Raw genomic sequence first — 14,258 nt, forward strand, 5'->3', positions numbered from 1 at the left:
AATTTTTCTGACTATTGAGTTTTTATGAAACCATCAAACTTCATGGCTACGCTATGCTATAACGTTGAGAGATTTGGTCCATTTAGTGATGGTCACTTCTTATGAATAATCTAAATCTTGACAAAAGGATTCTATTACAATCTTCCTCTCTATTCTAAAGGTTATAAAGTTGTGCGTAGGAAGTGTATTATAATAGGCAGAGTCAGACCCCAATCACTCATTGGAAATAACACCCCCAAAAATGTTTCTGATTTGAGCCTCTCTGTTTCATGTTAGTTTTTTTAAAGCAATAGATTTGTAAATGAGATTGTAGGGTTTCTTTCTATCATTGAAAATTGGCAAAGATAGAATTTTTATGACGTAAGAAAATATATGAATGAAATCAAAAGATGGTTAAGAAATGATTTCGAATAGCAGAGCAGGTTTTAAACTACAAAAGATCGAGGTCAGGGACCGCGCACCAATTTAAATGTGGAGGGGCTGAAATGGATGTGCCCGAAAAAGTTTGAGGCCACGCCCTCTAGAACGCCGGAAAATGCCCCTTCTGGAAAAAATTGCTTATTTCTACTCAGATTTTATAAACAGTCTGGTTCAGAGAAGATATCAATAACTATAAAGATAGATAAGATTAGCTTGAGGGTAACAAAACACCAAACTAACCCAGTTAGAAAATACATGATATCATTTAACAAGATAAAACACCTAGAAAATGAACAAAAAGGTCAAGAAGAATTGCTACTTCATAGGAGTAAACTATCCAAAGGGTTATAGCCCCTGCTAGCCCAATGGCTGCGCGGTGCCTGATCGAAGTGCACTGAAAAAAACCTAACGACGAGGTGCACTGGGGGAAAAATGACGTAACTGTAAAAGTGGGCGGGTCATTGTGGTCGATGGAGAGTCGCAGCCCTCCCACATTCAGCCACTGTCCAGGAGCATATACCAAGAAACAGAAACACTGGACTTCGAGCTTGGACACTGGACTTTGGTACTTCTTCGGGCTCGAAATAAAATGGGTAGAGAGTTCGATCTGATTGTGTTCGGGGCAAGTGGCTTCACTGGCAGATATGTTGCCCTTGAAGTGGCAAAATGCAGCAAAGCAGAGGGCAAGAGCTGGGCTGTTGCAGGAAGATCCTTGAGCAAGTTGAAACAGGTTGTTGCAGACATTCAAGACGAGCTAGGTCAGTCAGTACTGCACACGTTTCAAATTTATGTAATGAATAAAGAGCATTGAGGCTTAAAATATTTGTTACAATAAATTTGTAGAAATGCAAGCTGCAAAGGAATAATAATAGCAGGCATGACATAAAGGCCCAGTAGCTTGTAGGATAGGAAGTAAAAATTGCCCAGTACCAATTGTATGTGACCAGTACGAACGGAGTCATGTCGCCCATATGTACTGGTTGGATCTCTTCAAAATCCCCAAATATTGGTCTGCAGACTGCATTGATTTCCATAGAAATGGGTTAGCTCATAGTATATCAACTATGGTTGGCTTCACTGTTGAGAAACCTTAGGGACCAGTCATTATTAACGGTTGGGGGGATGAGGCAGAAGATATTGAGGGTGGGCCATCAATAATTTGGCTACCTTCAAGAGAGGGGGGGGTAAATTAACAAAAAACAAAAAGGGGTCATGAAAAATGTCAGTCAAAATTAAAAATGGTGAACATTAAACGGTTATAACTATAAAAACTGAGGAAATACTTCTAGTGAATGTTCATAATTAAAGTTATATGACAGTTGGGGTTATTCAGTTATATGTCATTGTCCCTTGATTCAGAGCTTGAATCTGACTGCTGAGCTTTTTTTGGCACCAAAGCAGCAAGGATTATCAGCTGCTTTCCCACTTTCTCTTCTTCCTAGATATTTCCTTTCTTGTCATGTTTGACACACCATCTTTTGCAATTGATTTTCTGCAAATTATTTCCTTGCTCAGTCAATAGTCCCTTTCTTAGCAAAAACTTGAGGCCGGCTCTGAGCATTTTGCTGCTTGAAGGACCAGATTGTGCTGTTGCAATATTAAATGAAAAATTTCCCTGCTCAAATTTCATCTTGACTTATTTACTTTTTTCCCCTGGAAGCATGGCACCAATTAATGACAAGCAGCTTCTCAGGTCACATTCAACTTTTCTTTTCTTGCCTTATCCTTCATTGCCTGTGGCATTGTCAAGTTTGCTGCTAAGTACACTAGCTCCAACTTCAGCATGGCTAGGTTCAAAAGAACATCACCCTTAACTTTGATAAACTTCCACTGCAAAAATGCAGACCATTTTATTAAATTGTATTAGAAAGATAGTTCATTTAATTCCCAAGGCTTAATATTCATGTCCTTCTTAAAAAATTTTGCTTTCAATGTTTTGATTTCTGCTATGCAGTTCTCAATTTTTCTCAATACATTTTCAATGAACTGCAGAGACTTTTCAGCTGGCATCTGATCTTTTACTGAAAGCTGCCCCACCCCCCTCCCACAATTAATAATGACAGGTTCTTTATCTCTTTGTTTACACAATGTAATTTAATATACCAGTTGTAGGTTGTCATTTTTCTGTCTCTTCAATGCTACTTTGCTTTCATAAACCTTAGAACTGGGTATTTTTCTCTCCAAAGCCCTAAAAGTGAGCGATTTTGTTATATTTTGAATGGCACTCTCCTTTGATTCCAGTTACCCCCTAGAAGGGAATATGAGTCCAAGAGCCCCCCTTTGCCTAAATGCCTTTCATATAGAAATATTTTGTTTTTGCTTTGCAATAAACCCCCTCCTATTGGTTAACATTCCCTGTTTAGCTCAGCTACTCTGAAATATCTAATAATCAGCCCAATTTGCCCACAAATTTCTACATAGGGCATTGTTTTTTCCATCTCCTGAAAGAAGGATCCCCCTTTTAAAGCATAAGGCTTTTGTATTTATTGCTGTCTGATGTTATCCCATACAACCTATTTGCATTTTGTAATATATTTGTATTTTGCTACCTACCACACCAGGTAGTTTTTAGGACCCTGAAATGCTAGGCTTATTGAGCAATTTCCTGGAATTTTTGCTAGATGTGCTCACGCCTCTTGACTCCTACGCCCATAATTACAGAGAACTGGTGACTCTCCTCGCTGGCGGCTGATGATGGCCTTATAACATGAATGCCAAATGAAATATTACCCCAAAAGTTATGTTGACTTTCTCACAACCATCTGGTTTCCAGGAGAAAACTTGAATGATGTTGGAATCATTGCTGCTGATGTTAATGACAGTGGAGCTATGTTGGAGTGCTGCAAAAAGGGAGATATAATTCTTGACTGTGTTGGACCTGTAAGTATTTTTATTTGAATTAATTTGGTTGGAATGAAACAAAAGATACAGGTGTAGGAAGTGAAGAAGAGATTATTCATATTGCTGCTGAATCATACAGAAGCAGCAGAAGCTGCCCCTTCTCGACTGTCAGGAACATTTTCAATAATTTCAACATTTCAAGAATATGAATAAGGGAAGGATTATTTTGGCTGTTTTGAGATTATTAAGGTCCTTTTTAATGGTTTAAATAGCTCAAAATAGATTTAATGTTTAAGTTGCTATCTTCTTTTTCTTCAAACTGTCTATTAAAGTATTATATTTTTATTCAAAAAGAACAGCCTTCTATGGATACAAACTTTAATCATATCATTTTTTGTAGTTCAGGTTCTATGGTGAGCAAGTTGTCAGTGCCTGTGTGAAAGCAAAAACAAATTATGTTGATGTTAGTGGGGAACCTGAGGTAGGGTTGTCATTGCAAATTGTTAATTATAGTGAAGAGATGACTATCATAATAATAAATAATTAATGTTTATTAACAATTCTTTCAAAAGTTATCACTTTCTTACCTTCAGTAATGTTAGCTAGGAGACATCCCAATCTTTTATGATTTACTTGGATCTTTTCGGATGTTCTGTATTTCTAAGATAGTTAAAACTTTTAGAATTTTTGTCTTTTAAAATATTAAGAAAAAGTAATTTTGTAACTAGCACTCGATTGGTACAATAAGCATTGTACTATCTTTTGAAACATAGAAAATTTTTCAAGCAATTTGATGTGGTTTATCTTGGAAATATGAGTATCACTGTAAATTCTATGGGCATATGCGAACACTGTTCTCTTGTTAGTTAATTATATCAAGATTTTATTCCATCCTCCCTTGCTTATATAGCTCATTTGTTCACCCCATTATTTTTGCAAGCTTTGCCAAAAATATTAAGGAGCAAACTTGCATTCCTTATTTCTGCAATTGAATGACCAGAGGTTATTTAATTTTGTTTGGTCTATTCAATTCTATGCTGCAGCTGTACGAATATACTTTATGACAAGGCAATTATTACCATACATTATATTGGTACTGTACTATATAATACAATAGTTTTAATATATCCAGGAAAAGTATGTTTTTTTATGTTTGAACAGTTTACTAAATATTATGGCAACCTCATCAAATAAATGATGTCTTGTATTACTGCTTTGAAATTGGCTTCAGTATGAAAAAGAACTTATCTCAATGAAGAACGATGCCTTTGGAGGGGGATAGGGGAGGGGGCCTTTGGACCAATACACCAAGCACTTTATGTAAGGGTAAATTGCATTGATCCATGAGAGAAATTGTTTGCTTTAGGGCTGAGAAGCAATTTTCTGTCTACTTTTTATATAAATCTCCAGAAAGCATGGTTTTATTTGAGTGTTTCTATGTCTTTTATTTGCCAGCTAACTAGGTGGCCTTTTTGTGTTTTAGATGCTAGTGATATTATTGCTAGTGATATTAACTTCAGTTTCTAGAAAATATGCAGTTCAAGTATTCAAAGCAGGCTGAAGAAGCTGGGATTCATATTGTGGGAGCATGTGGGTTTGACAGCATTCCAGTTGATTGTGGCATAGAATTTTTGAAGCAAAAATTTAATGGTATGCATGTGTGTGCACCCTTTTTTACTATTATTAATAAAAATTGAATAGGACAGAAAAGGGGAAAGTTGGCTTAGTTTGTGGCTGATAGTGCTATTTCAAGTCTGTGAGAGATTTCATATTTACATTCTGAGATCTTAAATTGCTTTCAGAAGACATACAAAATTTTCAAGAAAACTTGAAAACATATATTAGTTAAACAAGGGAAAGATATTCACGTTTTGTGGGAGTATATATTAAAGAAGATGGCTTCAACTGTACCCTACCAAGACCAAACCAGGCATATATGCAAGAGAGTTGTGAAAGCAACCTCCTTCTAAGTATATTAACAAGGTCCTTAACCACCTTTTTATTCCTAACAAAGTGGATGAAAAGTAAAATACCCTGACAAAACAAACGAAATCAAATTTTGTCCCTACTTAACGTTCTGTCCGGTGATACACCGACCAGCTAATGAGTTCACTGACAAATTAGCGATTGAAATCACGATTTGCACAGAGAATTGATGATAACTCTAATCATTTTGCTAGTTTTGCAGCACAACTTAAAAGCTTTTGTCTGCTGTAACCTCCCCATACCCTCACTTTGAACAAAAGATCTAAATTTCTTTGAATTTTGTATCGCTTAAGTTAAAGATGAAATCTGTCAAGGCCAGCTGAGGGAACAGTATATTCAAACCTTGTTGTGGTTTAACATGAAAATTTCATATCTAACGTCGTATGAACATGTTCAACGAATCTGCAAAAAAACAATTTTTCCTAATCAGCTGGATTTAACTGAATGCGAATGAATCTCGTCCGATCATTCTCAGATAACAAGATAAATCAATTTCAATTCAAAGACCTCAGACTAATCTAACCATTTTTTTCATTTATGTATGATTCATCAATTTTCCAGGCGAGCTAACTGCAGTGGAGTCCTATTTGAAATATCACGGAAGAATAAAGGTATATTAATGTCGAGATAAGAATCTCTTCTCCTGTATTGCATTGTTTGCCTAGGATAACGCCAAATAAACAATTTATCCCTTTAACGATTGGTCCAAACGAATCGTGAACAAGCCATCTGCATATCTGGAGAATGAAACCCGCTTTACACAACACCGTGGGTATCACGTTCCCCCAAAATAGAAATTGTAAAGTATATATTTACTCCCATTAGATTAACTCTTGTACCCCCAACCCCTACCCAATTTTTCGTTACTTTTGGTGAGTCACCCTGCAAAAAGTGTCTCATTTTTAGGGAAATATTGGAACGTTTGAGTCTCTGATAAATGGCGTTGCTACTGGTGATAATCTGAAAAGCATTCGGAAGAGGCTGATGCCAGAAAAAATGAAGTATGTTGGCCAAAGACTGGAGAAAAGGTAAATTTTGCGTAGAGTTTATCCATGTAAATAGTCTATCATGAAGTATATGGTGCAGGCAACTAGGTTTCTTACACTAAAAGCGCCTTGTCTTGAACTTTTCTTGTGACACTTGCCTTTCCTGCAATGTGAATCCAAATTCAGCTTCTTTGCGAAGTTTAACAGGCTGTGGATTATTAGCAGTTAACCGTTTTGAAGTCTCGAATAGCTTATAACTCGATTAACTTGCGTCCGTACAGTGAAATAGCTTGAATTTGCTTTTGATGAATTCCATCATCGAACTACAGAGAAAGTTATGTTAATTCATAACATTAATCTTTATGTGATATATTGTCATCTATTCCAAATAATTTTATATTTTTCATATTTTCAGAGGATCGTTGTTCTACAGCAAATCAGAAAATCTTTGGACAGTTTTGTTTACGGGTGCTGATCCATCAGTTGTCCGCCGGACACAGTATTCCTGTCAAGAATCGTGCGGAGAAACGCCTGTCCAATATGGCTCGTACATGTGCCTCAGTGGTATACTAGAACTGGTTTGCCTTCTGATTTTTGGTGTTTTCCTTGCAATATTGACCCCATTTCAGTTCGGCAGAAACCTGCTAATGAAGGTAAACGAATAGCTCTTTCGTTGTTTGCTCTTAGCTAGTTTTTAGGTTGCATCTTCTGTCTGATCCTAGTCGGTGTAAACAGAATATACAGCAAAAACGTTTAAGGTTTTTGGTAACTTTTTGAAAAATGTTTCAAGTCAAGTGAAAAAAGACAAGTCAATCAGCTATAATGCTTTTTGATCAGCCAACTTCAAGTTATCTTTGAGTTTGTGTCGTTTTCTGTTTTGTTCTTTTTTTCGCCGAGCTCACCCAATTCCTGTCGTCCAAAAACTACGTTAATACTATAAACATCTTTAACATATATTAGTGAAGGCAATTTTGAAAAAATTCACGCTAGATAAATGTGGGCAAATTCGTAACTGTATGATACAGAACTGTCAATACGAATTCAAACACCTGACATTTTTAGTAAGGAGTTCTGTTTCAAACTCAATTATAAAATATCTTATTTCACAACCCTTAAAAATTCTTCTTCCTTTTTTCAGCACAATTAAACGAATTATCTTCTTTTTGTTACGTCCTACCCTAGTATATAATTTATAGTTTCCTTGGTTTTAAACTTTTGTTTGAAGCTTCTTTTGCAAATTTCAAATATGAGGTTGATTAGAGTCAGTCTGTGTTTGGGCAACCGAAAATTGTCGATTTATTGCTATTTTTAACAATTTGATTACCATTAGGCGGACTCAGTTATTATATCCAATCAGAACAATACATTGCTGAAAAGGCTGTGGTCGCCGACCCTGTTCCCTTGGAGATGACAAACTCTGTTTTTCATGTTTTTCATGACAAAACTATGTTTTTCAGTACAGGTGGCTTGTTGTTACAATATTTCAAGTTTTGCTGGGTTATGATATTAGATTTTCTGTAACCAAGAATGATACACAGTGAATATACAAACGCAAATGAACCACACGAAATTAACGTGAAAATATGCGCTTATGAACTAACAAATCACAGACTTAAGCAAATAAAATCTGGAAGATAACAAGTGACACAGAAAAAGACAACTTTTTGCAATTCTGTTTTGGGATTTCTGCCATACCAAAAACCCAGAGTCAAATTTCCTCAATGCATCGCAGCGTAAAGAATCAAAATATAAGATATCAACCCCTAGGCCTTTTTAATATGCTTTCAAGGTAGAGATATGTCCTTCCTTTACACAGTAAACAGAGGTATGGGAATGTCTGTTTTAAGAAAAATAATTTTCTTGGACATATGGCAAGTTGCTTTCCTCGCCGCTTTTTGCCTTTGTCGTCTTGCCACTTGATATCCATACGCTGTTGGGTGGAAAGGAGGCGAGTCTCTCAATCACGGGTTGAGCCTTCAACATGATTATTATTATTATTATTATATTATTTCAAGTCAAGCACTATAACCGCGTTGTCACTGATGGGTGTTTACTACGTTTAGAATCAGTTTTGATCAAATAGTTTTCTTAAGAACAGTTTAGCTATGAATAGATTTTTCCCTTAGTCACTAAAGATTTTGACTGTTATGACTATAGTTGCCTAGGATGTTGCATTTTGTTGATATGATTTCAGCTTTGCTTAGTACCAGCTTTTATACACGTACAGAATTCATTCGGGCTTCTAAATATTGAATTTGGAAAGCTGACGAATTTTGAAAGCTGAAGAATTACAGCTCAGTCACTATCTCTTTTCATTGTTAAAAAGTGCGTTCTTCATGCATTGTCCTTTTAGCAATTTGTTGGCACCCTTATTATTAATATCCAACTCTTTTGCTTTTAGCCCGTTGTATGAATAGTCTTATTTCTTTGTTTTTAGTATCCAAAATTATTCACATTCGGTACATTTTCGTATGATGGCTTAACCCGAGAGGAGGTAAGACTGTTAGTGATTTGAACGAGCATAAAGGTCTCTCTTCAGTTTTATTTCCACTAATTCTCAAATTAAATTAAAGCTAGTATGTCCGTACAAGAAGTTCTCTTTGGGGGAGATGCAGATTGGACTGAGCTAACCAAGAAATTAGTAACTTGGTTCAAACCAATCAACGTACAAATAGCTAGGTGTTAGCCAGTCAAATCACAGAACTCTAAATTCATGTCAGCATTTTATCAGCAGTTTAGGACAACTGTTTGGACACTTTTATTCCTGGCCTGCTGTTTGTAGTATTGCATTGAACCAACTTGTGATACAGAATTAAGAGAAACAAAAATTATTTGCAGTTTAGGACAACGTATCTCTTCAAAAGCACTTAATCAGTTATTGTCATTGTAGTGAAGATTTTTTCTCCCTTGCTTTTCATCTTTGAAATTTAACTGAAGAATCTTATTTTTACAACCTTGCATCCTTTCCTAGGTAAAAGTGTTTTTCTTGCAATCTTCTAGAGGTAGTGGCGTCGCTTAAAAAGAAATTGCTGTGTGAAGTTTTGTTTACAAGCTTAAGTACCATGTTAACGAAAATCTGCTGAGGGCCTATTTTCTTTTTTCTAGTTAGCTGAAAGGTCCTTCACCTTTGTTTTCTATGGTCGTGGCTATAGCTCTGAAAGTCAAAAGTGAGTAGAGACCATTCTTGAATTTCGAAACATTGGGTTCGGGTGATTTCTATTGTACAAACAAACTAATGCATCATAGTTCTTTGTATTTGTTTTTACCTAGCCTCAAAAGTAGGTTTTAGGACACTGGAAACCTAGACTTGTTTAGCAGTCTCTTGGTCCTTTAGCAGTCTTTAGATGTGATCACACCTCGTGATTCCTAAACCTGAAAATACAGAGAGCTTAACCACTAAGCTTCCTTGCATCGCAGTTGTTGTTAATCGTAAACGAGAACAAAATTCTGTTTCGATGTTTTTGCAAATAAGTGTTTTCCGTTGCAATGTCAAGTGCCGAAGATTTAAGCGTAAATAAGGAATTCCAGATGTATATCACTCATAAGCATTTTATTTAATTTCCAATCTTGCAAAACACTTTGTATAATATTATGGAAGCCATTATTTTTACGCTGCTCAGTGTCACTGAAACGAAGCTGCACGTGTTGGAATTACATCACTACATAATTTATTTTTACCCATAAAGTGATCACCAGACAACATTTCTTCAGACTGGTTTGATGTTTTTGTATCACATGCAAATGCAATGGCACATCGTGTGCAGATGCACGATCTTTAATTCTCTGGTAATGAAACATGGAGGTGGCATCACAAATTTGTATGCCTTCCTAATTTGGTAATATTGTGTAATATTTATTTCATACTACTCGCTCGGGGATATATAGGGGTCTGCTGGTAAATGATTCAAATGGTTGACTTTTGCGGTCGTGGCTGCACGGGTCGTATTACAAGCACCTGCTTGTCACTGCCATTTTTCAACAATATGAAGTTATTTTTGTTTGCCCGTTGTAATGGTTTTCTTTGGAAAGAGAACGAAACAAATTGCCGCCTACTGAACTGATTTTACTTCTATGATAGCTTCTCGGTGTGTTCATAGACATGGTCACTGGAAGTGTTTTATTAATAAAAGCTTGATACCTTTTTGTGGTTATAAGCTTGAGATGATCGCTTGCTGTCTGTGCTTTCCTGTTTGTAGTTTTCAGCTAGTGCTCCGTCTTTTGTAAGAAATAGAATTCAGATTGTTGCACTTATGTCAGTAAGACTGTTGATCATATAACCGTGACAAAAAAATCGTCTTATGAATAACTCCTCCCCTTCTCTGCCCTTATCTTCCATTTCCGTGCTTGAATTTTTGTGTATGTGGTACCCAGGGTAGCAGCCGGGATGGTACCCTGTATTGAAACTCTCCCACCCTAGAAAAGGTACTTAAACATTACACCTAAACATTGTAGATACACTGTCATTCTCCTAAAAACATTCAAGCCAGATCTACCTGATTTATAAGGTATCTCACAGCAAACGATATATCTAAACAAATTGCTGTCGGTCCTACATTGCATCAGTTATAAGATCAGTGAATAAAAATTATCATGACCACAAATTTTTAAAACTCAGATTCAAAAATTATGAGATATGTCTTCCGTATGTAGATTCTTAAGGTCCTTTCTTCTATGACTTTTCCTTTTTTTTGTAGGTCAATCCTATTTCGAATGATTCCTGCTTATAACAGATTTGCACTTTATCGAAATATCCCATGTTTTCAGACGCGTATCTTTATGTTGGCCACCATTGCTAATTTGCTTCTCCAAGAAACCTAAGTGGTTGTTTCTTATACCCTACTTTATCAAGAGAAATGCATTTGCTAATTAATAACTTTCATTTCTTGAATAACTTCTTTAATGTATCTAAATCTAATTTCATCTTGATTTTAGAACTGGGAAGCCAGACAAAGCAATTGGATTGAAAATTAATGGTCCAGGTTTGTTTTGAGTGTTTTGTGTTCTTCATTTGCGCTTAAAATACTCATTCCCCTGTAGTCCCTGAAATTCCTACTATACAAAAAGGTTGAGTACGAGTGAAGCAAGATAGGAGTTTTAAAATCTGATCGACCAGGCAACTAGATCGCTTTAGAATTAGCGTCAGTTTTGTCGAATTTAGATAAATTATTTTTCTAAATAAAGATATGCAACCGATAAAACTGTTTAACGTTTATTTCAAGACAAGGTTGTCAAATTCAAGGTTTGCGAGCCATATCTGACCCATGACAACATAAGTGTGAGCCACGAAAAAATTACACATTTTCTTATAAAAAGCCCCCTAAAATGTTGTGCACTTGGCTCCATCTCTTTGACTTTGTTTGATTTCAGCTTCTGTTATAAAATTTTTACATTACTGTTAATTGTCAACGTAAAACCCCAACCTCTTTAGGCATGGTCTGTTTTTGGTTGTAAGATAGATTTGCACATTCTGTTTGTTCCGTAACTCGAGCCATGTTTTACGCTTTTGCTGTTTCTGTTTGATTGGAACTCTCGCTGTTGTCCATTGACATGCCCAATTCTTGCGTTGATGTTCAAAACAGCAATGCCTCACTCAGTAATCCTAGATACTATTAATTTTGTTCAATTATTTAGTTTCTCTATGAATAACATATTTTGATATACGAACTGCCTGGAATAAAGGAAATCCTTCTTCTGCGTTCCCTTGTTGTTGAGCTTTCACCCTTGCTGCAACAACAACGTTTTGTGTTTGAACATGGGATCGCAAAGTTTCAATTTTTTAGAAATAGGTACATGTAAATGGTATGTAGGTAATTCTGTATTCTAGATTGAACTTTCAACCTTCGACTTTATTATTTATTATATCTTGCAGAGCCTGGCTATGTTGCAACACCAATATTCTTGGTTCAGGCTGCCTTAACCATCTTGGAAGGAAATCTTCCAAACAAGTAAGTTTAGTAATTATTTATAATATTTACATCCAATGTTAAATAAGAACGAATGCAATTTTTAATTGTTTCAGTACTATAGTGTTCACACGATGTGCCAATTTACATATCTTGTGTATCTAATACTTTCTTGAGACACTGTTATATATTTATACGGAAGCCTTTGTTAAGGATCAGGGGCTTCCAACTCGAGGTGCACGAGTTTTAGTATTTCCAAGCAAACATTTTGGTCTCTAGTGAAGATCAAATTAGCTTGCAGTAAGAAGATGTCGTCTAAAGTTGTTGACAAACAGATCACTGCTGCTCAACCCAAATTAAAGGTGCATTTTATTAAGCATACTTCAAAAAACGTGTAGCTATTGCTATGGGCAAGGATACAACAAACTTTTTCTTAACATTGTCTTTAGCGACTTTGGTTCAAGCAAAGTTGTCTGTAGTTCGAAATAGGCCAGGTTAACCCTATCTTTCCTAATCACAGGGGCGGTGTGTTCACACCCGGAAGAGCCTTCAAGAACACATCACTGATCGATCGGCTCATCAAATCTGGCATTGAAATATCTACCTTTCAAGTGGACACTAAAGATTTTTGAGGAAATGCCGATGCTGGTTTCTGATCTACACTCGCTTATGTAAGCACTTAGCTGTAGAAAAAGAATGCCTCGTTTAAATGCAACGCTTTTCATGCTGCTGTAGTGAACTCCTCGCAAAAATCTTAGATTTGTCCTCTAAACATTATATCATTATAGATTGATGCAGTATCATTCTTCTCCAGCATCATCCATATAGCAAAATATAGTATTGAATATCAGTGATCTAATATTTATAGATGATTCATTGATTCACTACTTTAGTTTTTATAAAAGCTCTACCCACTCAAAATAATGACAAATGACTGGCTAAGTGATAATGTGTTAATGGCGATTTGTGGTGAAATATTTTTGTGACTTGAAGATTTTGACAATGCAATCTGAAACACCATAATTAAAGAGTTTTACATATCTATAAAGAAACATTTTAACCTGCCGAAAGCTCCAAGTAAACTTTAGGCATTTCTCTGGCAATATCTCAGCCAGTATTTAGCAAAAGTAACTGAATTGTCACATAAAGGTATTTTTTGGACAAAGTGGACCGGGTTACCAAGCTGAATAGAAGACCATATTCCTGTCAGTCCCACATTCTTTCTTCTGCTTCCTGTGAAACCTTGAGCCATTCGATAATACCCAGACAATTTCTTAGGCAGGAATGGAAAAAATAGCTGGATTGAATTTGTTTATAGCTATCAGTTTATCTTTGAAGTTTAAGGTGTAAAAATAATAGACACTAAATTTAGCATCTAGACATTTGTTTTAATTTGCCAACGAACCAGAACTTGGAGGGGTGTTATCTAAAAAAATCGTTTCAGAAAACTTTCTGAGCCTGTCGAAAAGTTTTCTAAAATTAAATCGTCCTGAAAGAAAATGCAAATCTTGTGAAACGGTTGACTCCATCGAATCCATCTTGCTTGGTTTAAGGTATAAAACCCTGTTTCGAGACTCCTGTATCGAGTCCACCTCCTACCAATCATTATTAATGTCTAAAAGTTTCTGGTCATGTTGAATCGACTCTGTCTGATTTTGGTGTGATAGGTTCGCCTTCAAATTTGGCAATTTTGCAAGCCTATAGATCTTGTTTTTTTTTACGAAAAGTCTACGATCATAAAAGGTCACCAAAAATTTGCATAATCAGCAGTCTTTGCTAATCTATATTGATTGATCATTTTGAATCACATCTCTTTATTTTGTTCTGAAAAAGTAACCTTCAAATCTTCACTATATTTGCATAACCATAAACGAAAAATTGACTGTCATAAAAATTCAACTTCGTAAAAACAGCAGTTATTTACCAATCTGTATTTATTGAAAACACTTTCTCGTTGTATTGAACCAATTTTATCTGATTTTGATGCAAAATAATTTTCAAAACTTAAACATTTTTGCAATTATATAGGCATATTTTTTTAAGAAAGACGAGTGTCATAGATAGTCACCAAATCTTTGTAAGAACACCCGTTTCTGCCAATCTAAATTGATTTAGTTAGCTT

General features: G+C 35.7%; 1 protein-coding gene across 2 annotated transcripts; it reads left to right on the plus strand.

Moving 5' to 3' along the window:
- Window positions 1-953: 953 nt before the first annotated feature.
- LOC135690920 (saccharopine dehydrogenase-like oxidoreductase) lies at window positions 954-13,020 on the plus strand. Of its 2 annotated transcripts, none has more exons than XM_065208615.2 (12): window positions 954-1,178; window positions 3,194-3,300; window positions 3,662-3,742; window positions 4,782-4,911; window positions 5,809-5,858; window positions 6,154-6,275; window positions 6,649-6,886; window positions 8,671-8,727; window positions 9,339-9,400; window positions 11,166-11,206; window positions 12,103-12,178; window positions 12,657-13,020. In XM_065208615.2, the coding sequence occupies exons 1-12, from the start codon at window positions 1,010-1,012 to the stop codon at window positions 12,766-12,768; spliced, it is 1,245 nt and encodes a 414-aa protein (XP_065064687.2). In that variant the 5' UTR covers window positions 954-1,009; the 3' UTR covers window positions 12,769-13,020. The 2 variants fall into 2 exon arrangements, with proteins under 2 accessions (XP_065064687.2, XP_065064688.2); XM_065208616.2 differs by having other exon boundaries at window positions 955-1,178; window positions 11,166-11,212.
- Window positions 13,021-14,258: the final 1,238 nt, after the last annotated feature.

The sequence above is a fragment of the Rhopilema esculentum genome, chromosome 4, assembly GCF_057945365.1.
Source record: "Rhopilema esculentum isolate cy_ngs chromosome 4, ASM5794536v1, whole genome shotgun sequence".
NCBI lineage: Eukaryota > Metazoa > Cnidaria > Scyphozoa > Rhizostomeae > Rhizostomatidae > Rhopilema > Rhopilema esculentum.

Bases quoted from the DNA above. Each gene is read 5' to 3' on its own strand.
- LOC135690920 (XM_065208616.2), top strand. From the start codon at position 1,010: ATGGGTAGAGAGTTCGATCTGATTGTGTTCGGGGCAAGTGGCTTCACT. The intron at 3,743-4,781 runs GTAGGGTTGTCA...TATTAACTTCAG, and splicing joins ATGTTAGTGGGGAACCTGAG to TTTCTAGAAAATATGCAGTT. The intron at 6,276-6,648 runs GTAAATTTTGCG...TCATATTTTCAG, and splicing joins GGCCAAAGACTGGAGAAAAG to AGGATCGTTGTTCTACAGCA.